This window comes from Amphibalanus amphitrite, unplaced genomic scaffold, assembly GCF_019059575.1.
Source record: "Amphibalanus amphitrite isolate SeventyFive unplaced genomic scaffold, NRLGWU_Aamphi_draft 000066F_arrow, whole genome shotgun sequence".
In the NCBI taxonomy this organism is placed as follows: Eukaryota; Metazoa; Arthropoda; class Thecostraca; order Balanomorpha; family Balanidae; genus Amphibalanus; species Amphibalanus amphitrite.
Window position 1 is genome coordinate 738,233 of NW_024881562.1, and position 27,812 is coordinate 766,044.

General features: G+C 47.7%; 4 protein-coding genes across 9 annotated transcripts in view; 2 read left to right on the plus strand and 2 right to left on the minus strand.

Annotated features, from left to right (window-relative positions):
• The first annotated feature begins 1,868 nt into the window (after positions 1-1,868).
• On the plus strand, positions 1,869-6,183 carry LOC122378863. Its single transcript, XM_043360475.1, has 2 exons — positions 1,869-2,675; positions 5,728-6,183. Exons 1-2 carry the CDS (start codon positions 2,013-2,015, stop codon positions 5,809-5,811), a joined length of 747 nt encoding a protein of 248 aa, XP_043216410.1. The 5' UTR covers positions 1,869-2,012; the 3' UTR covers positions 5,812-6,183.
• A 2,587-nt stretch (positions 6,184-8,770) lies between these two features.
• Positions 8,771-10,159, minus strand: LOC122378864. Its single transcript, XM_043360477.1, has one exon. The coding sequence runs from the start codon at positions 9,886-9,888 to the stop codon at positions 9,142-9,144; it is 747 nt and encodes a 248-aa protein (XP_043216412.1). The 5' UTR covers positions 9,889-10,159; the 3' UTR covers positions 8,771-9,141.
• A 5,633-nt stretch (positions 10,160-15,792) lies between these two features.
• LOC122378865 (prolactin regulatory element-binding protein-like) lies at positions 15,793-22,353 on the minus strand. 6 transcript variants are annotated; one of them, XM_043360480.1, is made up of 9 exons: positions 22,239-22,353; positions 20,629-20,815; positions 20,085-20,298; positions 19,610-19,760; positions 19,001-19,184; positions 18,376-18,497; positions 17,842-17,981; positions 17,238-17,498; positions 15,793-16,792 (listed from the first exon to the last, which is right to left on the minus strand). In XM_043360480.1, the coding sequence occupies exons 2-9, from the start codon at positions 20,767-20,769 to the stop codon at positions 16,707-16,709; spliced, it is 1,299 nt and encodes a 432-aa protein (XP_043216415.1). In that variant the 5' UTR covers positions 20,770-20,815; positions 22,239-22,353; the 3' UTR covers positions 15,793-16,706. The 6 variants fall into 6 exon arrangements, with proteins under 6 accessions (XP_043216415.1, XP_043216413.1, XP_043216417.1 ...); XM_043360478.1 differs by lacking the exon at positions 22,239-22,353 and adding an exon at positions 22,051-22,149; XM_043360482.1 differs by lacking the exon at positions 22,239-22,353 and adding an exon at positions 21,916-21,939.
• A 98-nt stretch (positions 22,354-22,451) lies between these two features.
• The window catches only part of LOC122378866 (dnaJ homolog subfamily C member 7-like), a 32,786-nt gene continuing 27,425 nt past the window's right edge, over positions 22,452-27,812 (plus strand). The window contains exon 1 of the mRNA XM_043360484.1: positions 22,452-22,910. Within this exon, the coding sequence (XP_043216419.1) occupies positions 22,756-22,910 (155 nt within the window). The 5' untranslated portion in view covers positions 22,452-22,755. The remainder of the gene's footprint in view (positions 22,911-27,812) is intronic.

The following is a 27,812-nucleotide window of genomic DNA, read 5'->3' on the forward strand; positions in this document are numbered from 1 at the left end:
TTGGACTGCCCCCTGCTGGCGCTTCGGATCGCCGGAGGAGCATCTGGGACGTGCGTCTCTCTCGCTTTTAAAGGCTTCAGGTGGTTGTGGTGTTAGGATGTGTTAGTGTGTGTTAGGATGTGTTAGTGCACTGTGTGCCCGGTGCCACCTCTCGGCGCGCTGCTGGGCGCGCCACTGCGGACCGCCTCCCGCTGGGCGCGCCGCTGCCACCGGCGGCGCGGGGTCACGGCCGCAGCCGGGGGCGGCGGTCATTCTGGACCTGGGGCTCGCCACGCGTGCTGCTGCTGCTGCTGCCGTTGTGATACCCGACCTAATACATCACAAATGGAGACGCTGCCTTTCGACCTAACATTGGCGCGGTCGGTAGGACCCGAACCTACGCTCCCAAAGGGAATCTGATTTCCAATCAGATTCCCTTTGGGAGCGTAGGTTCGGGTCCTACCGACCGCGCCAATGTTAGGTCGAAAGGCAGCGTCTCCATTTGTGATACCCGACCTAATACATCACAAATGGAGACGCTGCCTTTCGACCTAACATTGGCGCGGTCGGTAGGACCCGAACCTACGCTCCCAAAGGGAATCTGATTTCCAATCAGATTCGGGTCCTACCGACCGCGCCAATGTTAGGTCGAAAGGCAGCGTCTCCATTTGTGATGTATTAGGTCGGGTATCACAACGGCAGCAGCAGCAGCAGCACGCGTGGCGAGCCCCAGGTCCAGAATGACCGCCGCCCCCGGCTGCGGCCGTGACCCCGCGCCGCCGCGCCGGTGGCAGCGGCGCGCCCAGCGGGAGGCGGTCCGCAGTGGCGCGCCCAGCAGCGCGCCGAGAGGTGGCACCGGGCACACAGTGCACTAACACATCCTAACACACAGTGCACTAACACATCCTAACATACCTACTTTTCTCTCATTGCTTTGTAATGGTGAGGTCACACATCTGACCCGACTCCAGGTCACAGATATAAGACTCGGAAATACACGAATCGTTTGCAGTGAAACCATTATACAGCACATGGAATTCCACAATTTTGGGCGATAATCTGTAGAAGGACATGATCGCAAATATATTGATAGGCATGGTTACTAAACCTGACCCATGGTGACGTGACTTCAGTTTTCAAGTGGCCTGGGCTCAAAATTTCTACACAAGATGTAAACATGATATGCTATGCTATTTTCTCTACGCACGTACAAAAAAAGGAGCTTAGCCAAAAACGACGCCTACAAGGGCGAAGGTTCCCCTGGGCGACAGAGAGCTGAGATCCATATCATTCAACCTTTCAATCCATACCAATCTTCTGACATCAACCGCGTTTTAGCTGACCCTGACCGTCAAAAAAAAAGTGCTAGGGATTATTTTGCAGCGCGATGAACTTTCAAGGCCGATTACGTCTTTTACTCATTCATTTATCCGTTTAAATACTTATTTATTAGTTTATTTATTAGTTTATTTACTTATTTATTTATTTATTTGTGGCGCCGGCATCTTGCGTACGTAGAATAAAAAATTGGATTTTTTTTTTTTACAAAATTCGCCTGTCAGCTCGATCATGCCAACTTCCGATCATATCCCTGTGGGAAAATAAAGAAGTTCTTATCCCGGGCTGGAAAAAAAGATATAATTGTGGGCGAAAGGGAGAGGGAGATGGAGGAGAGGGCGAGAGGAGTTAAGACGGTAGAGGCATACAGGTTTATCCAAATACCTACGATCTAACCCCGGGCCCAAAATCTCCGTCCCTGACGGGCTGGGCAGTCAGTCAGATGGGACCACATTGCTCGGTGTTCATCCCACCGGGGTCGATCTGGGTCATGAAAGCCCCGTCGCGCCGTTCACTGGGTATAAAGACAGCCGCGGCGGTCAGCCGGTCAGTCGACTCCAGTCACCGGGCAGACACACTCACTCACAGACACTCACACAAACACTCACACTCAGACCACACCGACACCGACACAACTACAGATAGACACAGGAAGAGGACTTGATAGACAAACACACAGACTCAACCAGACGGTGATGGCGCGTCTGCTGGTGCTGCTGGTGGCCGGCGCCGTCTGCACGGCCGCCCTGCCCTCGCCCGACGGACGGCCGCAGCACGCGCCTCCGCCGGTCATCGCTCCGTCGTACGACGCGCCGGCGCCGGCCGCCGGCTACGGCACGCCCGCCTGCGAGCCGCGCACTCACTACGTCACCATTACCTCGACCAAGATCGACTTTGAGACCCAGTACAACACGTACACGGCGCTGGAGCCGACCACGCGCTACCAGCAGGTTACCGAGACCCAGTACCAGCCGAGTACCGTGTACCACTCGCAGTACGTGACAGCGTACGGCGCGCCGGAGGTCAAGGTCAGCACCAAGGTGCTCTACGACACCAAGTACGTCACCGAGCACCAGTACCTGACCGAGACGGTGTTTGTGATGCAGACCAAGACGGCCTACTACACGGACGTGGTGGCCGTGCAGCAGTACTACACGGAGACGGCCCGGGTGCCCTACTACGTGACGCGGACGGCCTACCACAGCCAGGCGTACCCCGAGTACCGCTACGTCACCGAGACCAAGCTCAGCTACGAGTACATCACCGAGACGCAGCAGGTGCCCTACTACGTCACGCAGACCATCACCAACGCCTACCCCGAGTACAAGCAGGTCTACCACACGGAGACGCAGCACCAGGGCCCAGTTTCACCAAGTGGGGTAATTTCGGTATGGGGTAGATTTCCATTCTACCCCATGGGATAAAATCCAGTTTCACCAGCTCAAACTACCCCCATGGGGTAGTTTCGGCATCTCTTGTGAATGTTTGCTAAGCAAGCAGCATCAGCAAAACAACGGAACGTTTTGATTGGTCGAGAATTTCATTTCACGACGGCGTGGAATGAAGAACACATTCGATTTGGCTTCTTGTATTTGTCTACCAATCACCTTGGTAACGATGGCACCATGGCACCTCAGTTTCCAAGATTCACAACTTTATTGAGAAAGGAATGCAATGCACAACCGCGAATCTTGATGGATAGGTTACAGTATCGAATACCTATCTATTTATCTAGTTTTATTATCGAATAGTATCGAATGTTTTAATATTAATTAGTGTTTTAGTAAATTAGATGCTTAGATTAGATGTTTAGATTAGATATTTAAGATTAGATTAGATGTTAAATTAGATTAGATGTTTAGTGTTTTATAATTAGAATGTTTTAGTAAATTAGTGCATGTTTTAGTATCGAATACACCTTGCTTGGTATTTTTGACGATTTTTAACTACGAATCTTTTGCACCAGATGCTTTTCATTTCTAATGTGCATTACAAAATACATACATTACAGATGCACGGCACATAACGCAACTTAATTGAGATATGCACAACAGCGACAAAAAAAAAAAAGATATGGAAAGTACCGAATCCACTTGGCCTGGTATTTTTAACAACTGCTTCTTACGAATTTCGTGCACCATATGCTTTTTATTTCTAATGAGAATTACCTAGGTATGCACGACACATCCTCTTGCTGATTTAGGTACGGCATTTTTATATTGATTTCAGTTGTTAGCGTCTTGATATTTGCTGGATATTTGCACATTGACCGTAATACATAGATGCCTCAAATCAAGGCCATATATAGGCTCAAATGATAATTTGAATAGACATGGGCGTAGGAACGGCTGGAACATTGTGGGTGCATGGGTGCAACTGCAGACTGCAGAAATCCAACCATGGCCGGTAAAGCGGGGGGGGGGGGGGGGGGGTAGGGAGCGACACCCGAGCGAAGGCTCGCTACGAGCTTTGAGGGTGTACCATGTCGTTAAAGTACCGACCGATAAGTGCATTTGGAAGCATTGACCCTCGCATGTGTAGGGTGGTCAGATGAACCCCATGTTTTTTTTTTGCAAATAACTCGCGCAAAAAGCGGCCGATCGCGAAAAAACTTTTAATACCCTCGAGTTGATCCGTTTTACACCTACTCTGAAAATTTCATGACCCTGACCCAAAAGACCTTTGACCTGTGACCTGATTCTCGAGACCATGTTCGGCCGGAATCGCGATTGGGCGTATGTCAGCTCACATTATCCGCGCGTTTCCAGTCTTTTTGTGATTGTAGACGTCCAAACATGTGAAATGATGTTCTTACCATGCATCACGGTGGGTGTCAAGGTCACCTGAAGGTCAGGTCAGGTCATTGACCTTTGATGACCTCGGTTCACTTTTTCGAGTTTTACATGTTTCTAGGGTAGTTTATCGGGCTGATTTCGAATTTAGCATCCATTTGAACGTTTACAAAGTAGTTTTAGTGCCTTCGTAACATGCTACGACGCCGTCAGTGGTAGTTGACACCTACTATGGATAGCCGGTAGGACGCCTAATGGCTGACCTGACCTGACCTGACCCGATCTGGCCTAAATGCATGAAGAAATCATCTGTGATCAAAACTAACATCAGATATTCGTGATCAGCACCCCGAAAAACCCGATAACAGCTTTACTTTACGCAGTTCTATAGCAGGTCCCGATTTCCGCGACTTTTGGAATATTGACCTGACCTGGAAGGTCAACCAATGACCTAGGACCTTAAAATTGGGTATCATCGGCTTCCTCTCGTCACGGGCAGCACCCTCGTTTTTTCTGCGAAGCTCTAGCTCGATCAGGGGCCGAACGGCAGAAGGGTCCGACCGACCCCCCCCCTCCCCCTACACATTAGAAGCTGGAAAACGCCGCACACATGCGAGGGCTAATATTGTCAATATTGACTACCGCAAAAAGTTAAAGCGGCCAACTTAGCCATTTTCGAAGATATCGGGCTAAAAATGTTGACAGCGGGTCATCGGTTCGATAGGTATGTGTTCAATCACATGCTCCATTTCCCTTTTTTCAGCACAAATGTAAGTTTTGAAGACCATCAAAGAAGCAAATGCTTCGAAAGATGGATAGTAGGCAACATATCCTGAATTTGCCGTGCTGCATGAGAAGTAGTGCTGATGAGAAAAGGGGTTTTTGTTCAGATTATTGTGGGTGCAGAATACATTGTCTGCACCCACTTGAGAAATATTGTGGGTGCAGCTGCACCCTTGCACCCATGGTTCCTACGCTTATGAATAGATCACACAAGTACTTGGATCATTTCAACAAGACGCAGCATGTAACCACCGTGAAGAATGTGCATTTTTATTGTTTATATAATTTCAAGGCTTCCTCATCCGGTATTCAAGGTCACTGTTGAAGAAGACCTTAAATAGTTAAAAAAGTAAAATTCCTGGCATTCAGCTATGGGCGACATCTATAATGCTTCTTTTGGGGTTGTAGATCACAAGCATAGGTGGCGCAGGCTACATGCAGTAAAATACTTGGATGAAATTTGAAGTAGGTATGCTATGAATAATGTGTAAGTGTGACAGGTGATTGGACGTCAATAAATTATGTTCTTATTACTATTTTACTGTCAATTCTTGCTCACAATTGGTATCATATTCACAGATTACCCCACGAATGTCTGCCGTAATTTTGGTCGGATATTTGGGGTAGAACCGACGATAATCAGCTGATTGATTGGCTTGTTCAGTTGCTCACGGACCGTGAGCATCTGTTTGCATGGCAAATTTGGGGTAAAATAAGAACTACTTCATGGGGTAGTTTGGAAGTGGCCAATCAGAACCTACCCCATTTGGTGAAACTGGTTTGGGGTAGTTTCGCCGAAACTACCCCAAACAGAGCTTGGTGAAACTGGGCCCAGTATGTGACGGTGACGAGCACCCAGTACCAGAACCAGTACGTCACCGTGTGCCCCAAGCCGACGTACCCCAGCTACGGCAAGTAGGAGCCGCCGCCGACCGGCCGGGCGCGGCTCTGACCGCGGAGCCGCATCGCCCCAGTCGCTGGTCCGCCAATCAGCTGGTCTTTATCTGTGATGTGTGTGATGTACTGTGATGTGTGTGGTCGGGTGAGTTTATACTGTATGTGTACCATGTGATTGTGTAGGTGGGGAGGGGTCACGGGTCGGCTGGTCCGCCCGCTCTGGTCAACATTGTTCCTCTGACGGTGTTATTGTTGTGTGGGAATTCGCGCCCTGCCATGTGAGACTTGTTATACATGCTGACTCGCTGTGATTTATCATGCTGCAACAACGCTACGTGTTACGATGATGTACTCCGAAATGAAATTTCGTTTTATAATAAAATGTACAACAATATCGAAATGTTTCCCGGGTATAAAAACGTACTGCACTGTTTGCTGCTACTCATTTATTCGCTCTGTCCCATTCTCAATGACGCAAGGCTAATAGGTGTAACGGAGTTCTATAGCCTTGGGACTTGGGTGCAACCCTTTCTGCTGGCTGAGATTTAGCTTCGCGAAAAAAGGTGGGTGTGCTGCTTTCAACATAAAAACAAATAGAAACAGAAGCGCCTAATTTTATGAATTTAGCTCAGCCCTTAAAAAAAACCTTAAAAGGTCATGTCAATAACGAACAAATTAAAAGGTCAAGCTGAGCCGCTAGATGATTCGAATCATCTTCATGAGCTTGACGTATGAAAGAGGTTAATATATGTTGGTACCTTTTAACTCTCGCCCGACGAGGGGGGGGTTGATGCAACCCCCCCCCTAAGGTTTTTCGCAAACAACGTAAAAACGGCGGCGCGTAGCGCCGCCAAATTTGGCATACCATCTGGGGCAGCATTTTCGCACCTTTCCTGAAAAGTTGAAGTCCCATTCTTTTCAGGTCAGGTCACCAGGTCACAAAAACCGGTACAAGGTCAGGGGGAAATTGGACTAGCTTAGCGGCAACTGAATTCCAGAGTTCACTTAAATTGGTAACAAAGTATATCATTCGATGCGCACGGACGTCTTGAGTTCACTGGTGCTTTTATTTTTGCTCTATCTTTACTAGGTAAAAAGTTATAAGCGAAAAAAACTTTTAACATGTTTTAGCAAAGTTTTTGCACTCATACCCCCAAAACTCCCCTAAATATTGACTTAGAGTCACCAAACTTTCACAGGGGCGAGATCTCCTATGGACCCACCTACCCTGTAAATTTGGCGTTTCTCAGTGCCATAGGAGCCAATCGCGAGGGGGGGTCGTATCAACCCCCCCTCGCCGTCCGTGTTATGGAAAAGGCCCTCGCCTGGCGAGGGTTGAACGATGAGCCCGTTCTCCCCTTTGCAATAACCAATGGTCCCGATGCTTAGGATCCTAGGAAGACTAAAATTAAATTATGAATTAAATTCATAGAAAAGCATCTAACATGCATGACCCTGCCGTGTCCGGGCAGCATTAGGCTTACCTATGATTCCACGATATCGGCTTTATAATGTCTCTGTCAATTATTTTTTCCTGAAAATAATCTGTTAGTAACCTTTTATGACCTTACATGATCACAGGATACAAAGATAAGGCATCGAACAATTTGCCCGCGCCCCGCTCCGTAGCTGATATCTCGGTTCATACCGTAACGGCGTAACATATTTCCTAGACGTAAAAAGTCAAAAAGAAGCCCATTCACAAGAGACATACGACTTTAATTTCTTTCATTGACTTAAAATGGGGTGGGCAACATGTTGACAAGACCTTAGGAACTAGGTCACAGTTACCAATAAAAACGGGGGAAAAGCGTTAGCCCGCGCCCAGCTGGAGGGGGGGGGGGCGGAATCTGCCCCCTCCCGTTTTTGCCAATAACTTCTAAACGCGTTACGCCAACGACGTCAAACTTTCAGTACCTTATCATACATCAATTTAAGACGTTTCCTGAAAATTTGAGCAAATCCCTCGGATTTTTTTTAGAAAATGACATTTTAGTGACGTCATGTCCGCCATTTTCGCCTCAAAAACGGCAAAATTTCAAACGCCGTTCACAACTTCATTTTTAAAGGAATCAAGACGTAACAAAAAAGGTTATACGTGATTCTACTTTGTCTATCAAATGGCTATCTCGGTTTTTTGAAAATTTTGGATTTTGGCCCAATATTTTTTCTTAAAAAAACTGACTTTTAGAAAATTAATTATAAAATCCAAAATTTTGAGTGTATCGAAAAAAAACAATATATGCCAGAGAAGTGGGCAATGTGCACCTAAATACCAATTTTTAGAAGAATCGGTTCAAAAATGTGGGAGCTATTCAAAATTTTATGACGTCACGACACACATTTTTTTTTGAAAAATGAACTTTTCTAAGTTCTAGACCTCGTACGGAAACAAAAATAGCACCATTCGATTCGCCGTGAAAAACTGCATCAGATAAACACCTTTTTAGACCTTAACAACCAACTTCCAAATTTGACCTCACTTGACATGACCTTGACCTGACCTCAACCTGAAGTTCATCCAGATGTGGTCCATATCTCTTATTGAGTGTGCCTATTGAATTCTACGAATAAAATAGCCCATAAAACATGTGCACATGCCCAGCCGATTCGCTTTGTTAAGCTAAGCACATTTGCCGTATACCTATGCATCGCTCTAGTACCTATGTCTCTAGTAAAATGTATTATCAAATGACAAATGCTTATAACCTATCATAACCTAAGATGACATTTCAAGTGACCACTGGTCGTTCTTGTTGTATAAAACCGACCCATTGTATGTGCGACCCATGAGCAATGCAGTCGAGATAGCGTAGTGGGTTCCGTTCGAGATACTGACAAGATGAGAAAGTGATGCCCGTCATGATAGCCTATATTCAGCATCTTATTCAATCTGGTTTTGCCGATCTCATAGCTTGATATGTTTTCGAACGGTACTTCTTTCAATCTGATTTTCCATGTGTCTCCATAAAAGAATTCACTATATAAAACGTTCACTTTATTAGTGACATGGGTGTCTTGGAGTACATCATCATAACACATTTCTATCAGCATGATAAATCACAGCGAGTCAGCATGTATAACAAGTCTCACATGGCAGGGCGCGAATTCCCACACAACAATAACACCGTCAGAGGAACAATGTTGACCAGAGCGGGCGGACCAGCCGACCCGTGACCCCTCCCCACCTACACAATCACATGGTACACTTACAGTACTATAAACACACCCGACCACACACATCACAGTACATCACACACATCACAGATAAAGACCAGCTGATTGGTGGACCAGCGACTGAGGCGGTGCGGCTTCGCGGTCAGAGCCGCGCCCGGCCGGTCGGCGGCGGCGTCTACTTGCCGTAGCTGGGGTACGTCGGCTTGGGGCACACGGTGACGTACTGGTTCTGGTACTGGGTGCTCGTCACCGTCACATACTGGTGCTGCGTCTCCGTGTGGTAGACCTGCTTGTACTCGGGGTAGGCGTTGGTGATGGTCTGCGTGACGTAGTAGGGCACCTGCTGCGTCTCGGTGATGTACTCGTAGCTGAGCTTGGTCTCGGTGACGTAGCGGTACTCGGGGTACGCCTGGCTGTGGTAGGCCGTCCGCGTCACGTAGTAGGGCACCCGGGCCGTCTCCGTGTAGTACTGCTGCACGGCCACCACGTCCGTGTAGTAGGCTGTCTTGGTCTGCATCACAAACACCGTCTCGGTCAGGTACTGGTGTTCGGTGACGTACTTGGTGTCGTAGAGCACCTTGGTGCTGACCTTGACCTCCGGCGCGCCGTACGCAGTCACGTACTGCGAGTGGTACACGGTGCTCGGCTGGTACTGGGTCTCGGTAACCTGCTGGTAGCGCGTGGTCGGCTCCAGCGCCGTGTACGTGTTGTACTGGGTCTCAAAGTCTATCTTGGTCGAGGTAATGGTGACGTAGTGAGTGCGCGGCTCGCAGGCGGGCGTGCCGTAGCCGGCGGCCGGCGCTGGCGCGTCGTACGACGGAGCGATGACCGGCGGAGGCGCGTGCTGCGGCCGTCCGTCGGGCGAGGGCAGGGCGGCCGTGCAGACGGCGCCGGCCACCAGCAGCACCAGCAGACGCGCCATCACGTTTGTGAGTCTATGTGCTGCTGCGGGCCGGTCGGCGGGGATTGTGACGCCGACCGGCCGACCGCTGCCTTTATACCACCACGGAGACGGGACGGTGACGACACCGGTCGACCCAAATCGACTCCGGTGGGGACGGCCCGCCCCCGGTCACACGGCGCCCGCCGGCCCTCACAGCCGGGCGCACACAGGGAAGGAGGAACCCGCAGCTTACCCAATGTTTACGGCCCATGAACGGCTGCCCGGGCGACCACTGACACTGTTCCACCGCGCGGAGCACGACCATCGCAGCCGTGACTCGAGCGCTCGTCAGATGGGGCAATATGCATTGCCCCTTTATACAACAATCGACCGCCTATCAAAATGTTGATTCAATTATTTCAAAGTCAACAGATCGCAGGCAGGAATGGTAGGCCCAGAATGTTTTGAATAAGACCGTGTGATTATTATTTCGCGCTGTCTGTCGAACGGTGTTCGTCATTCCATTCTTTTTGCCACCATAAAGGGATGCAGTTAGCTAAAGCGAACATTTCCATGTTAACCTGCGAATGCAATCCATAAAATCTGCGAAACAGCTGTCTAACTGCACTGATAGGCGTTGTGCAGATAGCCGTAGCCGTAATTCGCAGATGAGCCAGATATGAAATGTCACTGGTCTGTCGACATTCGAACGCACCGGCCGGGACGGTCACGTTGAATAGCAGCATGAGACGTCAGATTTGGAGACCGGGCGGCGGTCCAGGTAACTGAATGTTAACACACCTGGGGCATTCCACGATAGATCGTACCACTTTTTTCCAATTTGACACCCTCATCCCTCGGATTTTAACGATAATTGGTGTAAGGGGTAATCAGGGGCTCTGAATCCTCCTGTGACAATTTCTGGCTTATCTGATGAGTGGTTTTTGAGTTATAATGTATAACATGTTTTGGATCTTGCGTTGCAGCGCCAAGTTTGGCGGGCTGTAACTCTAAGACGGATAATCCAAATGCCAAATGCTATACGGCATTGAACTATTGAAACAAAAAGTAATATGCATTTTTAAAATTTTGAAATATAAACTATTTTTGATATCTAACACATCGAGTTTCATTTCATTTGAATTTTCATGCCTTTGGGACCAATTTGTTTTTTAATTTCTATTTACTTAAAACATTTTTGGATCATTATTAAGTAGTATGCAAAAAATTAGGAAGGTGTTCTTTCTATAAATGCACTTATTTTGCGTCACCGTAATGGTCTCGAATTGTGATTTCGGGAAGAGAGCCTACAAATGGCGTGGTAAAGCTGCCTAGTGACATCACTGGTTACTGAAAGTCCAATTGAAGTCATTTTTACCTCGCGTTTGCATTGTTGACCTTGCGTGACGTCATTCGTATGCGTCACTAGGGTCAAAGAGTTTTTCGTTAATAACTCTCGATCAAATTGAGCTAGAGAGACGGGAAAGCTACCAATGGACTCGGGAAGACCTTGCGAATCGAATGATGTGCAATATGATCTCATTCGCCCAGCTTCGTGGCCTGACCCGACTGTGAACCATCTATGTGGCGGCGCTGTTTGTCCAGCGCCGCGCTGGTTGGCTTTGCCGGGGACTCTGGGCGGTCACGTGATGCCCGAGGGCTGGCTGCCGGCTGGGCCGCCCGGTCGGGGCGCGGAGCCAAATACACGGCAGTGTGCTGACCTGAGGTCAGCGACTTAAGCTGACCTCACCAGAACAAACAGTATACCATTCGACGCGCCGGAGCTAGGCAAACACAACGATGCTAAAATCGCGGCTCTGCGACCATTTGTTGCGAAGTTATCTACCGAAAACCGGACCCGTAATTTGGGTCACTTGAAATGACATCAGGGGTCACCAATGAACCCGAGACCTTAAAAAGTGGTATCAATCGATGCATCTTGTAACGGCGCACATGCTCGTTTTTTCCGCAAGGTTCTAGCTCCATTGGAGGCGAAACGGCGAGCTGGGGTCGTACTGACCCCCCGGAAACCCATTTTGTATGCATTAACCCTCGCCCGTAAACGGCGATCTGCCACCTTCGCCCATGCAGGGGGGGGGGGGTTGGTGCGACCCCCCCCCTTGGCGTTTGAAAACGGAGCGTCGTAGAGCTTAGCGGAAAAGACCAACGGATTGCTCTCGCCGAGATCTCGCGATTGGTGGTATATTTTTTGGTCCTAGGTCAACATTTGACCTACTTTTGACCGGTCAAAGGTCAAATTTTCGGAAAAATAGACTTTTTTCAACTTTCCGCGGCGATTGCGGCAAAAAGGTGGGAGATATCGACTTGAAACCTTCACTATCGTGTTCCTTGATCAATTCTCTATCGTTTGGTATGTATTTCGTTTCCCTAGCTCTAAAAATGGCGCGTTGGGAGCGCCGGAAGTCGGCAAGGTCACAGTCGGCGGCAGAAGTTCGAAAAATCAAAATTTGAATTTTTGAAATCTGATTGTATTTTTGGATTTGGAAGGTCCATTTGCTCCCTATAGAAGCTAATATTGCTGCATATTCCCATTGAGGTGACAAGAATTAGCAAAATAGTGGTTCGGGCGCTTTTCAAAAATAGTACCGGACGCTGTTCCTCTTGTGACGTCATAGCTCCGTGACCTGACCTGACCCGGTCAAGTTTCTTATACCATATGATAGCCATTACTTGCCCCAACATGCATGGGAAGTTTCATCACGATCCATCAACCGATGTCCGTACCACCGGCAGGAAACCTCGGGCGTTGGCACTCAGTTTGTGAAAATCCGGCCGGAGGCTGTTCCCTTTGTGACGTCATAACTCCGTGACCTGACATTACCCAGTCAAATTTTTTTTTTTTATCAAAAGATGCGCAAGGTTTGCCCCATAAGGTACCCAAAATTTGGCGTATTTCCGAAAAACCTCAGGGGGGGGGGTTGCACCAACCCCCCCCCCCCCCTACATGGGCGAGGGTTAAAATGAGGAACTTATAGAAAGAACACCTTTCTAATTTTTTGCATGTCGATTTTAAATGACCTGAAATTAATTTTGAAGAAATAAAAATGGCAAAAAATTTGGTCCCAAGCGCCGTTATAGACAATTCAAAAAAATCTTACGACTTTTTTCAATATGTAAAGCTTTTCTTTCCAATTTTAAAAAAGCTGTATTAATCTTTGATTCATCGTTAGTTCAAAGCTGTTTACCGTTTGTTGCTTGCTTAGCTCGTTTTTGAGTTATAGCTCATCAAACTCACCCTTACAATCTGAAGTTTAGAAAATATTATGCAATGTAGCTCAAAAAGTTTTCATATGAGAAGTCTGATATTTTGGCAGGTGTTTTTGGAGCCTATGATTACCCCTAGCACCAATTTTCATTCAAATCTGAGAGATGAGGGTGACGGGCCTGGTACGATCTATCGTGGAATGCCCCACCTTTCAACGCGACCGGCACCCATGTCAGCCATACCTATTCAGCAGATTGCAGGATCATTGCACACAATCCACCTCTTATTGGGTTTGCAGGTTAACTACCTCTCGAATGATCACGCGGCAGTCTATGTAAACCTTTTCAAACACCGAATTACAAGTAACGTTGACAGTTGACCCAATGAACACAAAAATACATAGCACCCGTGACCCTTCACACAGAAAAATATTAACACCGTTAGCGGTGTAATTGCACAGTACATATCTGAGCACTTGAGGAAAGTTAATTTAGTCCCTTCCCCGCTTACATTACTCGCGCTTCTAAATGAACACCAGGAAGAAGGTAATAGAACACTGTTAGGAGGGTTGGGTGGTTTGCTACATGTAGTAAAACACCCAACCCTCCTAACAGTGTTCTATTACCTTCTTCCTGGTGTTCATTTAGAAGCGCGAGTAATTTAAGCGGGGAAGGGACTAAATTAACTTTCCTCAAGTGCTCAGATATGTACTGTGCAATTACACCGCTAACGGTGTCAATATTTTTCTGTGTGTTGTTTATGCCCATGAGGTCATGTCAGGTCACGAGGGTATCTAGCAGGTTTTAGCAAATAGTTTTGGATAGAGGCATGTTAGAGCGATGAAAACGCATTAGATTTGTTAAGCTCCACGATACGGATCGGCTGATACGCAGCATGACCCTTTCCGGTCAGGTCAAGACCTTGGCCTGAGGTCATTTTTTCAATTTGACCTTTCAAGGTCAAATTATAGTTCATTCGATGCGTCTTGACGAGAGGAACACTATGCAGGTAAAGTTTAGCTCGTGCAAGGCTTGAGTCAAAAGTTAGTGCAAAAAAAAAAACTGTCCGCAAAAATCGTCCATTTTGGCAGTTTTTGCCACCTGCAGGCTAGAACGTTGACGTCGGATCAAATATGCAGGGAGAAATATTCAAAGAGAGCGTTCAGCGAGCTATCAAATGCGCTTTTCCTCGGCGCTGTAGCTCTCTTGGTTCCCGAGTTATGTGTCGGCTTCTAAAAATTGTTGACATTTGGCCTGAAAATCTGCAACATTTGGCCTTCAATGACCTCTGGTGATCTGACCTTGACCTGAGCAAAAAAGTGACTGAAGTAGTTCCGTCATTATGTTTGTCACTCTTTCGCACACTGCCTTCCGCGTATCGCTGCGTGGCCCAGGAGCCGAGTTAGAAGGGGAAGGGTGTTCAAACACCCCCCCCCCCCAGCAGGGCGTGGAAATCCAGGACCCCAGCGGTATGCGGGTTAAGACGGAGGACAGTGTAGTGTAGGATTCAATGTCATCGTATGGAAGCTCTAACGCCAGTCATTTTGAATTTTTAATCCAATGAAGCATTGCTATGTTGAAGTTCTATACGAACTGTCACAATTGCAAATATGTAGTCGAACACATTGTTTATTTTATTTGCACTAAAACTTAAATATTCAGCATAGCTTGAAGTAACTATAATTTTAAGATTAAATTGCATGTCATTTATATTAATTTGCTTGTCATTTATTTTAAATAGCATGTCAATTGTTTTAAGCTAAATGTCACGTGTTTTAACCCGCCTGTCAATTGTTTTAATTCAGAAATCAACTGTTTTAAATTGGACTTCATTTGTCTTAAAATGCATCGAAAATGGTGTAAATGTACCTTAAAACATTTCGTTCGCCACAGTAACCAGTAATTACTTCTCAATGGGGAATGCTCATTGCTCATAGCGGGAATAATCGATAAATATCCGTCTGTTTCCAGTGCTTAAATATGCACAAATCGCATGAAGGGTAACTGGTGTCACGATTCCAGACTCCGCCTTGGTAAATAAACAAATCAATTCCTTTTTCTCCAAATTAAGAGACACCTTCCACTCTCCTTTCTAGCGAATGCATTTTTCCCCAGTGTCCTCTCAGACAGATGACATTTCACCTAAAATACTCCCCTCTCCCACCCATCGACAATATTTTCCTTGATATAGCGTCATCTAGACTGTTCTAACGGCATTTTAACCTTAGACAGTATCCTCTCCCTCCTACTGCAACTGACGGCATTTTCCTTCCGATAGGGCCTTCTTACATTCTTACAGACGGCCTTATCCCTCAGACACGGTCCTTTTCTCTCCCGCAAACGTTTTTTTCTAAGCGCCTTTTCCCTACTACGGAAGGTATCATTCCTAACATTACCATCTCTTTCCTATTCTTTCTTATTGTCTCTTTCTCTCTCCTAAAAGCACCATTTTCCGCCGGACAGCTCTCTGCTTCCTACCGGCGGCATTTCCCTCACAATGTTCTCCCTCCCTCCAACCGACGTTAGCTTCCAAAGACAGCTTACTGGCCATAGTACCTGTCCTTTAAACCAATCTATCGGCATTGTCGCAAAGTTGTTTCGTACCAACCCACCACTGCGTACGCCCACAGCTGCGAGGGTCCACCAAAGCGATCGACACACTATCTCGCTGGCTCAGAGCTGAGCATTCCAAAGGCCCAGTCCCAAAAAAGAGGCAGCTTCATAGATTCTCATTGCATTACACAGCTGTGGTCATAAACGGTTGGTGTTTTCCACCAACTAAGCACGCGTGCGCACCTCACCATAACAACCAACACGACACGAAATCGAGCACACCACCGGAATTTACCCCTTACGTTGTTCTCCCTATCCAATTAACAAGAATAAAATATATATTGAAATAATTTACAAGCATCCTAGGTAGATCTTGGGCCCTGAAGCCACACCACGAGGGCACCATTGGCGGAAAATTGCTACTAACGCTCATATAAACCCGCAAGAAGGTAGCCCGGGCGGGTATTGCGCTCCGATCGCAAACCGCGGCGCAGATAGGATGGAGTTTCGCAGCTAACGTCATGAGGTGGCCAGATCCACCCAGCCCGTCCACCGGTTCACCATTGGACGTTTTTATCACTTATGGGCTGTTCACTGTTCAGCTTCCACACCCGTCGTATCTCCAGCATTAATGTGCTACGCGGATCGACTGCTGTAGGAATACCGTTCAACAGTGCTGCGACTGTCATGTGCCATTCGTATGACAAAAGTACGACAGCGACTGAACACTGTCGTACAAGTGTCGTATGAATGAACTACGAGAGTCACAAAACTGCCGCACGAGTGCTGTATAACAGTTGCGTGACAAAAGTACGGCAGTTGTACGATTGAGGTACGACTTTCACATAACTGTCGTACGAGTGTCGTTTGTCAGTCGTATAACAAATGTGCGACAGTCGTACCTCATTCGCAAAACTGCCGTACGAGTGTTACACACAAGCAATACAACAGCAATACGACTCTGCAGCTGCGCGGTACGCGGCTATGATTCAACACGTCACCGTTATGCCGGTCGTCCGCGCCGCCCGTACGCCGCCTCAGTCATGCTGCCACCGGGTCACCTAAGTCATGTTGCAGTCTCAGAGTCCCAGCATGCTGCAGCCGATGAAGGTGGCTACCATGACCACAATGACGATCAGACTGGCGGCCAGCACAGAGATGGTCCCTGAAACGGACACAAGCGTGGGGGAGGTCAGTCATGAGGTAGGTAACGTGCCGATTGAGAGGGGAGGATAGCTGCACAGGTACGAGCAACAGGGCACATTTCAAGCAAGGCGATAGCTGAAGAGTCAAGGTAGCAGTGCAAGGTAGCTGCAAGATAGCAAGGTAGCTGAGGGGTGCAAAAGGCTCAGACAACAGTGAAGGGAGCTACAAATTTAAGACACCGCAAAAATGTGAAGCCAAAACGAGAACGATGAATAAAAACACGACAAACCAACACAAACGTTCCTTCCAATATTCTATGGTACTTCTGGTATCTTGCCTACCAATTCTCACACCAAAAAGCTCGCCTCCTCTCCATAGCGCATCAAATGGTGGTAACGGATCACATTCCTTTGCTACGTGGTGGTTCCTATCCCATCCATCTGCGTCAGGTGCCATTTTCTCACCTCTCTGTGCCACGTGGTGAATCTTGACCTGGTTGTCGACACTGATGCTGACCACACTGGCGTCGCTGTTTCCTGTGACAGCACGCGCCGCCTCACCCGACGGCAGGAACTCCAGACCGGTGACAAACGTGTGGTGCGCACTGTCCACCGTCTTGAGCGGACGCAGGCTATAGCTGATGAAGATGGTGACAGAGCCAGACTCCATGGAGCCCACGGCCAGGAATCGACCGTCGTCACTGACCGCCAGAGCGGATAAGCTGCCTGTAGAAAAGGAGGGGCAGCTGTTAGCGGGAGGAAAGCCACCTGCCAGCAGGGGATAGCAGGGCCGACCGGACAGGCTGCCTGAGGGCGGGGAGAGGGGTCAAGCTGTCTGGGAGGTTAGGTACTAGTCAGCGAGGAAGGGGAGGGGCGACTGGGCACCTGCCTGGCCGAGGGAAAGTTATCTGAGCGTGGGGAAGGGTAAGGCCAGCTGGACGGTAAACGGGGCGACCTCTGCCGGATAGAGCAACAACTGAACAGAGATATGCCAGGGTCATTTACACCCACCACTTTGACCGTTCTCCCTGACGCTACGTGATGTTCCATTTGACTTCTGGACTATTACCTGTGACTGTTGCCGTCTTCTCCGGCACATAGGTGGTGGTGTTCCATTTGACGATGTAGCCCGGTTTTCGGGACGACGAGATCGGGTTGTGCAGAGTAAACAGACAGAAGTTGTTCTTGTCGCCTTCGACTATCCCGAACCTGCCGGTCGAGCCATTCGTCAGTTGTTCAGTGTCTTCGTGGCACTGACACGAATTTTAAATTGATGGCTTGAAGGTCATATTATTATCCCATTAACCATGCCGTTAAGAGCGCAAATAGACTCCGCAGCTGTTTGTGAATCCTCTAAATCTCTAGTTCATCCCCATTATCGGGACAAGTACGAGTACGAGCGAGTCACGCGATACAAGTACCAGGTCGAGGACACCACTTATTCGAGCGCGATTCGTCTCAGAGTTACGGTGATTATGCCATCATTCAATGGTCCGTCATTTCGTTAAAGCGGTGTCCTTCATAGTATAAGATACAAAAAGACGAGAGAGAGAGAGCTAAAAGCACCCTTACTTTACTGCAAACCCGACACCGTCGTACTGACCTGCACTTTTTGAACATGTATTTGCAGCCATCCTGGGGCGGGTCAAAGTCCAGCTGGGCGGCCTTCTTCCCGTCTTTGGTGTTCCAGACGTTGCACTTGTTGTCCTTCCCGATACTAACGATCTGTAGAAGCAATAGACTAAGCAGTTAATAGCGCATGTGTTGTGGAGCTCACACTTTCAAACGCTAAAACATTATAAAAGACGACACGAGTCGTGCTCGGACCATTTGGACGAAATTTCGAGTCTATGACAGAATGGTCGGTTCTCAGTGAAATGGGTTTGCGATTAGCTGATATATGTACAATATGCTGAGTGAGCCACAAACGCAAAGCACGGCGGACCGGTCAGCACGGAACGAGCAAAACGAACTAAGCCTTTCGAGGAAAAAAACGAGCACAAGACTTTTTTTGTAAGTTATCCGCCGATCACGAAATCAAAGATATGACATTTAATACAGACGAACTAATGACAAAACACATATGCATTCGCAAAATAGCATTAACGAACTATAAAAACCGTTTCCTCATTGCCGCTCAAAATCAGAGGGCAACAACTCCGCCCAATAATACATTGCAAAACTCTTCAGTCATTAACTACATTCTACCAGCCCTGCAAGTGACTCACCCTTGTTCCCGATGGGCTGATGTCTACATCGTCGATTTCCTTGGCGTGTGCCTTGAGGTCCCTGAGTTTGGTGAGTCCGGGGAACTTCCAGATGCGCAGGTGTCCGTCGCAGCCGCCCGTCACCAGGAACGTCCGGTCCAGACTGACGCGGACCACCTTCTGGAATGAGTCGTCCCCCTTCGAACTGGGGCGCACGGTCGGGCGGAGGTCAGACAGTCGGCAGGTCAGGGTGTGTTGGGACACATCAAATTAGGGATGTGAAACGGCACGGCTGGAAATGGATTGGCATGAACAGGAAGAGCACTATCATAGCAGCAACTGAATAAAGCTGTCGAAAGACATAATGAATGCATTCGTAAATAATTGACATATTCTGATTTCGAAAAACAAACAAATCAAAGGAAAGAACGAAACAAGCGAACGAACATGTGTGTATGCATGAGTCCCAACCCAGCAGTCATTATCAATGTTTGTGAAAACTATGACGTAAATATGACAATTATTTACTGCTGACGGTCACTGATACTGAATGGACCGAAGAACCCCTGGTCGTCTCGATCACGACCACACTGACAGCCATGAGCCACCACATGGCCAACCAAGCCTTACTTGAAGTCCGTGCGCACTGACTCCTGCTTGGTGATGTCGAAGCCGATCCGCATGTTCCCCGAGGGGTGGCGCCGCTTCCGGAAGAACCGGCCCTCCTGACTGTTGCTCAGAGACTCGCTCTTCCGTCGCTTCCTGGTCTGCGCGAACTTCTCTGAAGGGCGCAGAGTGGCGAGATGGTGAGAACTTAGAAAACACGAGGAAGGCTGTTCGGTGGACGTCAGTGGTACCTAGCACTATGCTGATTTGTACACAAAATGTTATTAGGTTTCTCTGGAGCTTCAGAAAAGTGCACAGGGGCAGAATGAAAAAGTTCCTCTTTAAGGTTTCACTAAAAAAGAAATGCTTTACTATTCACAGTATCAAGTCAACAGCCTAGTCAAGCATTCTTACGACTCGATATCGCTATAAGCACCAGAAAACAAAGGCCTGCATTGCAGTAACGGCCTACATCAGTGAGGACTATGGACGCGCTCACCCTCGTCAGGCAGCACGTGACCCTGGTTATCCTCATCGACCAGTTTGCGGCTGATCTGATACATCTGCAGGTCGTCGTCCAGGCCGGCGGCCAGCATCTCGCGCCGGCCGTGCGTGAACGTGGTGCAGTTCATGATGGCCCGGTCACCAGTCTCGTGCCAGGCCACCTCCTCGGCCTCCGTCTGACGTCCCGAGTAGGTCAGCTCGAATATTTGCTGCCGGAGAGGAGATGGTAAGGTCAGCTCGAATATTTGCTGCCGGAGAGGAGACGGTAAGGTCAGCTCGAATGCCAAAGAGGAGGTGTCACTGTATGCGTCAATGTATGTCTCGAATATCTCGAATACGTCACTGTAGTTTAGTCTCAACAGTTTCAGAGAGGAGAGTACAAGACGAGTCACTAATGATTGGATTTACGAAAATGTTACTGACATGCAATCACCTGAATTAATAAATGATGAAACCAATAAACAACACCTATATTGCATAATGTATTTAGGGATGGCATTGTAACCACAATCATAATTCTAGCTCGCAAGGATACTCACGAATCCATTGGCGACTCCCGTTTTGGCCGAGCCACCTCCGCCGGCCACAAGAATGTGCTGTCCTGAGAGTGCCTTTATCGTGTACAGTGGGAACGAAACCTTAGCCAGCAGCTCCCCAGTGGGGTTCTCATCCTCCGGCATGGTTGGCTGCCTTGACTGTTAGATCTTCTGTAGCCAAACTGCGGAGCTACACACATAGTTGGATGTCATGAAGTGCACTGATTTGTAACCAAATATCCATCAGTCACATGGAAAATAAATATCTTTAGGTGCAGTAAGAAGGTTTGGTATGCATGGCAAGACTCTTAGAGATATTGCACTGGAGCTGGCGCAATCTATTTATAGCACCTAAATCCATACAAACATCATCACAAGCCAGATTGCAAAGCATGATAATCTCGACGAGACCTTGTTGGTACAGGGGCACTGTGCTTGGGTGCAGCGCACTGTGCAGTGCATATTTAGGCAGTGTGGTGTGTTTGCTTGTTTATTGGGGCTTTAAACTAATGGTCATTTCAATTTTTTGTATTTGGTTGTCTGGGATCTGTGCATATGTCTGATCAAAGTGAATCCAACCACATCCAACCAGCAGCCTGTAAAACCATGCTTTCATGTGTTTGAATGTCAATAAGTGCCACAAAATTATGAATGGTTGTTATATCATATAAGTAGTTTTTGATAGAGACAAGTAGAAAAACACGGAACAAATAGTGTATGGATGTGTTTTGATTATGGTGGGTAAGTGATCCTTAAATATTTCCGTGTTGACCAAAATTGAGTAAATGCAGGTACCTAGCTTAGTCGTAAAGCAGGCAGGTGTCACACTTGTTTTTTGCAACCAAAGATAGGCGCTATACGCAGAGCAGAGATGCTTTCTGATCAAGCCAAACCAACCCAAACCTGACCTAACCTTACCTACAACCTACAACCTGCTACAACCTTACCTACAGCATCCCTCCTTTGCCTTGGTTGCAAAAAACAAGTCAAAGTGTGATGCCTGCTTTACGACTTCCCTATTTTTTTAAAGATGCACATGAAACTGACTAGCGCTGGCCGCTGGGAGAAGTCCAAGTGTGTCATACGTGAAATGAGGGATAGAATTACTGGCTACAAAAAATTAATGGCATTTAGTTCAATTACAAATTCATGCTCACAGACACCTGTAGAACAAAAAATTGCTACCGTCTCAGCTTGACACCGGCTTCAAAATATCGTCTCAGTCTGTGATTGAAAATTAAAATGCGGTGTAAATGGTAAGTACCACGAAACAAAACGACATCAATTTACTGAACAAATTTATAAAATATTTTTCGGCGCCTTTAGTCATACGCAATTTGCAATTATCCCGCAATTATCGACTGTTTTTTTTTTGACGGTATATCAATATACTGCCTTGGTTTTGACGGTTTTGACCCAATATACCTTGGTTTTGACCACTAAACCAAAACGTTTTAACTGTTGACGCCAAGTTGACACGCTGCTTTTAGTTTATGGCGCAGCTGTTACAAAAGATAAAAGTGCAGTTCACATGGCGTAGTTCTATTAGGACTTTTGAAACTTTTGTTATAGTTTTTCATATTTTTTAAGTTAAAATATGTTCATATTCTAACCTGGTCACAGACAAATCACAGAAACGTTTTGAAACCCAGAAATAAAGAGTGTTTTCACACAAAAATGAAAAGGTGGAAAATAAAGTCAATTTTATGTATTGTGTTATATGGAATGAGTGTAAACTGCACTTTCTTCGCAACAGCGTCAAGGCGTTGGATGTAAACCCAGAAAGAGATTTTAAATGTGAGTGATGTAAATAGAATTAATGTGAAGTAGTTACCATATATGATTTTGAAAAATCGTGTTTTTTAAACAAAGTTAATTTTATTAGCCTAATTGTAGTAAAAAATAGTGTTGACAACTTTTTATTTGACAAATTTTGTTACATGACGTCATTTACTCAAATGTTCATTTCTAATTTCTAGAAGTGATCTTTCTTTCAAGGCCACAGGGGATCTGCAGCAGATTTGTCTTCAAGTCGAGGGTCCTCTGTGTGTGCCTGCTCGGTGTTTGTGGCGTAAATAAACTTATTTTTGTGTCATCTTTTTGTCAGTTCGTCACTTATTCCTTACAACCATGGCCTGTGACAGTGACGTTGAAATTATTGAGGATTCTTGCGAAAACAAGGGAAACAAGATGGATCTCGGTGGAGAGGACGATGATGTTATGATCATCGAGTCAATGGAAGAAAATGTGCTTTCACAAGAGGAGCAGATTGAGCGAAATAAGAAGTAAGTCCCAGTTTATTACAATATCCAGCATTATTTCACGAGACCTTGTTATGTAAGCTTTATGGAATGGTGACACATTTGGAATTAATAAGGTCAGATCAAGATGAGATGTTTGCAAGGATCCGAGAAAATGGACCTGGGGTGATATTTCATGGATCTTGATCATGGATGTTGGATCTGATAAGATCAAAGATGTACCCATCTCCCTGAACAATAGTTACATTTGGAATGGGATTATTGAACATTTCTTCTTGCCTAGAAAACTAGTGAGATTTTGGATGTTACATAGGCATTCAATTTCCATTGACAATTGACATGTACCTAAATTTTTATAGGAATGCTTGTTGCAATTTGCAGCATTTCTGTTAAGGGATCCTATGTGGTATTCCATGATGATTTATAATTTTGGTTCACTTATTGCCTTGAAAATGCCTCTAAACTTGGTTTGACAGGTTTTGTACCTATGGTGGGACCCACTATGTTCATGCATTGGTATCCTTGTTCTCATTTGTCATCAGATCCTATGAGATCATATATCCAGGAGTATTTTCAACACAGGATCCAATGGGATCATAGATCTTAGGTTGTGATTGGTGAGAGATCCACTGAGTGCATAGATCCATCACTTGGATCCATGCACATGTCTCCTTTTATCTGCACCAGTGATTAAATTGGACTGGCTTTTTGGTGGTAATATTAATTGAGTATCCTGGCATATCCCATCGCTTTGTGCAGATTTGTATGCTTATATTTTTTTGCTCTTCTCTGCCATGCAAGTTTTGTGTGCATAGCATGGTGGCATGCTGTACTCTGGCATTTGCTTTTAATATCAAACCAATAATGGTATGCTTATGAGAGATTTTTGGGACTCCTGGTTGGAATCAAGTGGTCCATTTCTTTTTATGTGTATGTGATGTATTTCCAGTCTGGTTAATGCAAGCTGGCATGGTTTCTCCTCTGATAGTTACCTAGCTTTTATACCATGCTTTGCAGAATGCAGCCACAGTTACTTTCAGTAGGATCCTATGCAGTTTTTATGCTGAGATCAAGCATATTGATTTTGAAGGTATAGTTGTTCCCACTGGGCTTTGAGGTGGTTTTTAATTTATTTTGGGTGACCCAATGACTGATGACTGGTATGATGAAAATGGTAGGCTGCCATTTCCTAAGAACATGTGAAGACCCATGTCCATGTCACCACTAAGCATCACTATGGAGCAGCATGGCTACCTGTATATCCCAATGTGTTGCTAACTGCTGTCAGCAATGCAGGGATGTGACAACAACAAAGGCAATTGCCAGTGTTACAGTAGAAGTCACAGGAAGTTATCAGCTTTCTTGCTTCCATTTTGGTTTCTTGACTGATTGTTGGTGCACTGCTTGCCTGCTTTTTACATTGCACTTTCCCTACCAGGTGCTGGTTGCACCTGTTGAACTGAAGGAACCTCACACTATGTTTCCACACTCAACGTGAATGGTGGCTAGATCAGAACTTTGGAAGCAAGACAGGGTATCTTTTCAAGGCCACAAGGAAAGTAATTTGCCTTGCAGTGGGAGAATCATATTTTTTGCATTCCAGATGGACCAATTATTTTTTGCTGTCAAATGAGCTCCAAAATTAAAGTAGGCTTATTTTCTAAGCATGTGTGCGATTGCATTAGCAAGTGGTCTTTGGTAGCTATTCCTTTTTGGAGGCTGTATGTTTATCTGTAAAATATATAATACCAGATCAGAAAAGAGTACCTAATCACATGTGAATTGCTATTCCACCAGGTGTATCAAGCACTGTTAGTGGCGGCTCTGAATTCTGATTCGGCCATTTGATTTATATGATCATAACCCTGTTTATTACTAAATGAAGGTCCAGCAGATGCGTACCTTCGGCGCGTTTGTCGCGAACTGCAGGCCCTGCCCTCCATCCGCGCCGGTCTACCGCCGACCTCCGCCGGATGTGACAAAAAGTCACTGTGGTCAGCGGTAATTGGGTTTGTTTTTGCCATCTGCATGGAGCGTGCCTAAGATATGGTAATGCAGGCGAAGATTGCCGCCCCTGGCTGCCACTCTGCAGGTCGTCTTTTTACGGAGCTTTGTCGAGATGTGGGGAGACATTGAACAAATAAATGCAAGAGTGACGTTGGATCATTCATAAGCTGCCACCCGGAAGTGTATTGGTACCTATACCTTTGTGAATTGTTTTCAGACATATTGCTAAACCCTGGTTCAGGCTGCCAGGCCGTTGTAAAGATTAATGTCGTTTTTCATGTCTAATGAACAATTGCAGTTTTCTTTCTCAATGCTGAATTCATGACAAGTCTCGGCTCCATGTCAGTTATGTGCCACGTCTTCGAGCTTGTAGCCCAACGTTGAAGTTGACTTTACTCATGTCAGGCTGCCGTGTTTGCTGTTCTGACATTGGCGCTGATAACGGGATGCGTTCAGTTCAGACACCGGCCACGTGCCGTCCTTTGGTCTCTGATCACGGGGCACGTGCGTATTGAATGCTCCGTGGCGCGGGTCACGTGCACGCGGGGGCGGCAGGCGGCTGATACGATCAGCCCGGCGCCGGCGGCACCAACCGCGCCGCCTTGACCTGCCCCTTCGTTCGTTAGACGGGTTGGTCGGCTGGAGGGAAAAACGCACTGCCGTGGGGCCCTGATTAGCGCGGCTCGACGAGAAGAGTGCCCGTCGTCAGTCTTCTGTGCGTCGTCAGAAGGTGGTGGTGGTCGGTGCGCACCGTCACTCTGTGCGTGACTGGGTCTCGGAACTTTCGCCGTCGGAGCGAGAGCCTCCGAGCGGCCGATTGTGTGCCTTTCCTTGTTGGAGTGAATTGCGGTTGGTCAACATTTGAGCGGGATTCAAACAGCAGACTTCAGCAGTCCGATGTGCTGATCTTCTTTGGCTCCACTGATCTGTTGATCGCCTCTGAGGGCATCTCAACTGGACGCTGCTACTGAGGAAGAAGTACTGTCTCTGCCATTGTTTTTGAATCCGGTAGTGCCTGCACCGGAGACCGCTACTCCACGGTGTGAACTATGCGCGTGCCGGACATCGTGTTCCACCCGTGTCGGGAGCCGTCCCCGGAGCACCCGCCGAAGCCGGCTGTCTACCGCACCGGGATCCGAATCAGCCTGACGCCTCCGCCGCTGCGCCGCCAGCCTCCTGAGTCGCGGCGCACCCGCAGCGCTGACTCACGACGCGTCGGCGACTCGGCAGGTGCCTCCTGGCGCGGCTCCTCCAGCGCCGGCTCGAGTGGTGATCTCAGCGGAGAGGACCTCAGCGGCGGCTCCGAGAGTGACGCCTCCGACCGGGATTTTCCGCGGACTCCGCCGCGTTCCAGAAGCGCCTGGCCTAACCGGTCGCGCTCTACAGGCAGCGGCGGCGCTCCGCGTTCTGCAGGCGACAGCGGCGAGCGGGCCTCTGATGGGACGTGGCGCTGGAGACAGACCTCCGACTGCGACCTCCGGCGGCAGCAGGGCTCCGGAGGGCGACCTGACTCGACTCCCGACATCAGCGCGGAGCCGGAGCGGCGGCAGAGGACCCCCGATGGTCGGACTGCCGGCCCTCAGCGGCGCCCCAGCCGACCGGCGCCGCCTCCACCGGTGCGCTGTGTCAGCGTGGATGAGGACCACCATGAGGGGAGCGTGTACACAAGCCGGGGCCGGCCGCGCTCCTGGGCAGGGATGGAGCTCGGTGGCGACCTGCTCGAGAGGCCGCGCCTGCTCATCGGACTGGCCTCTGAGGAGGACGTCAGGTGAGAGGCCCTATCTAACCCTAACTCGCGGATGTTGATATGGGTCCTCGCCGAAGCATTGAGTGGGGTTCGCGACTGGGGAGTTTCTGGGGAGGGGAAGAGGCGTTGATGCTAAGAGTTCGCCTGGGACGCAGGTGGTAATGGTTCTTGGCCTTAGCTACTGAGGAGCTAGTGATCGCGGTTGTGGTTGCTGACTCTCTTAGTTTGCGGAAGTGTTTGTGGTATTGGTTCTCTCACGGTTCGGTTATGGTTCGTTATGGTTCTTTTATTTAGGCGACAAGTTATTTATAAGTACGCGTTGGCTCTACTTATCTTATCTTCGGCATTCGGAACTACACTGTTGAAACTTTGTTTTGTTCAACTGGTTACGTAAGACCCAGATGCTGCTAAATGAGGAAATGTCATTAGGAAGGAAAATGTCAATATCAGAAGTGTACTCGGGAGTTATTATCATTCGCTGTTTATCATTCTGAGCTGTGCCGGGCGCTCCGCTCTATCGTTACCGAGCTGACGGTTTGGTCCGGTGTTTCACCTGCTGCCGGTCCAGTATGACGGACCGGGCGCCTGCAGAAACTAGCCTTGACAGAAGCTTTGTGACGTCATACTGTGACGTTATCAGAGTTAGGTACTCCTGGGCTGGAAAGCCATCCCACATCGCGGAATTTCTTAGGATGTCTACTCGTTACACCGGGAGCGCGACCTCAATTGTTTCTAGGTCCCTGTTTTCGTCTGTATTCTGTGTGTAGATGTTACATAAGATCACTGCGGCAGTCCATGGTATAAAGGCCTGGCTCGGACCGTGGCCGTGTTGCTGTGGCTCGTTGGTTAGCGCAGAGAGTCGGGGAGTGGCCAGCGTCGGCTGGTTCTGCTGACGTCATGCAGTCCGTTGGTGGCTCAGACACTACGCTGGGGCGGTAACCGTCGGAAAGTCCCTGCAATGATGACGCAAACAACGCCAGGTATGACGTTTCCGTAGTTTCAACGGTGGAAGGCGGGAGTTGATCCAAACGGCACCTGGTAACGGCGAAAATAATGTTGCATCATGTGGGGCGACGCTGAACTCCGTCTTGCGACGACAGGTCGGGCTGGTCGAGTGCCTTTGTGATGTGCTGACTCATCCAAGGTCATTGGCTCCGTCTATTTTCGGCACA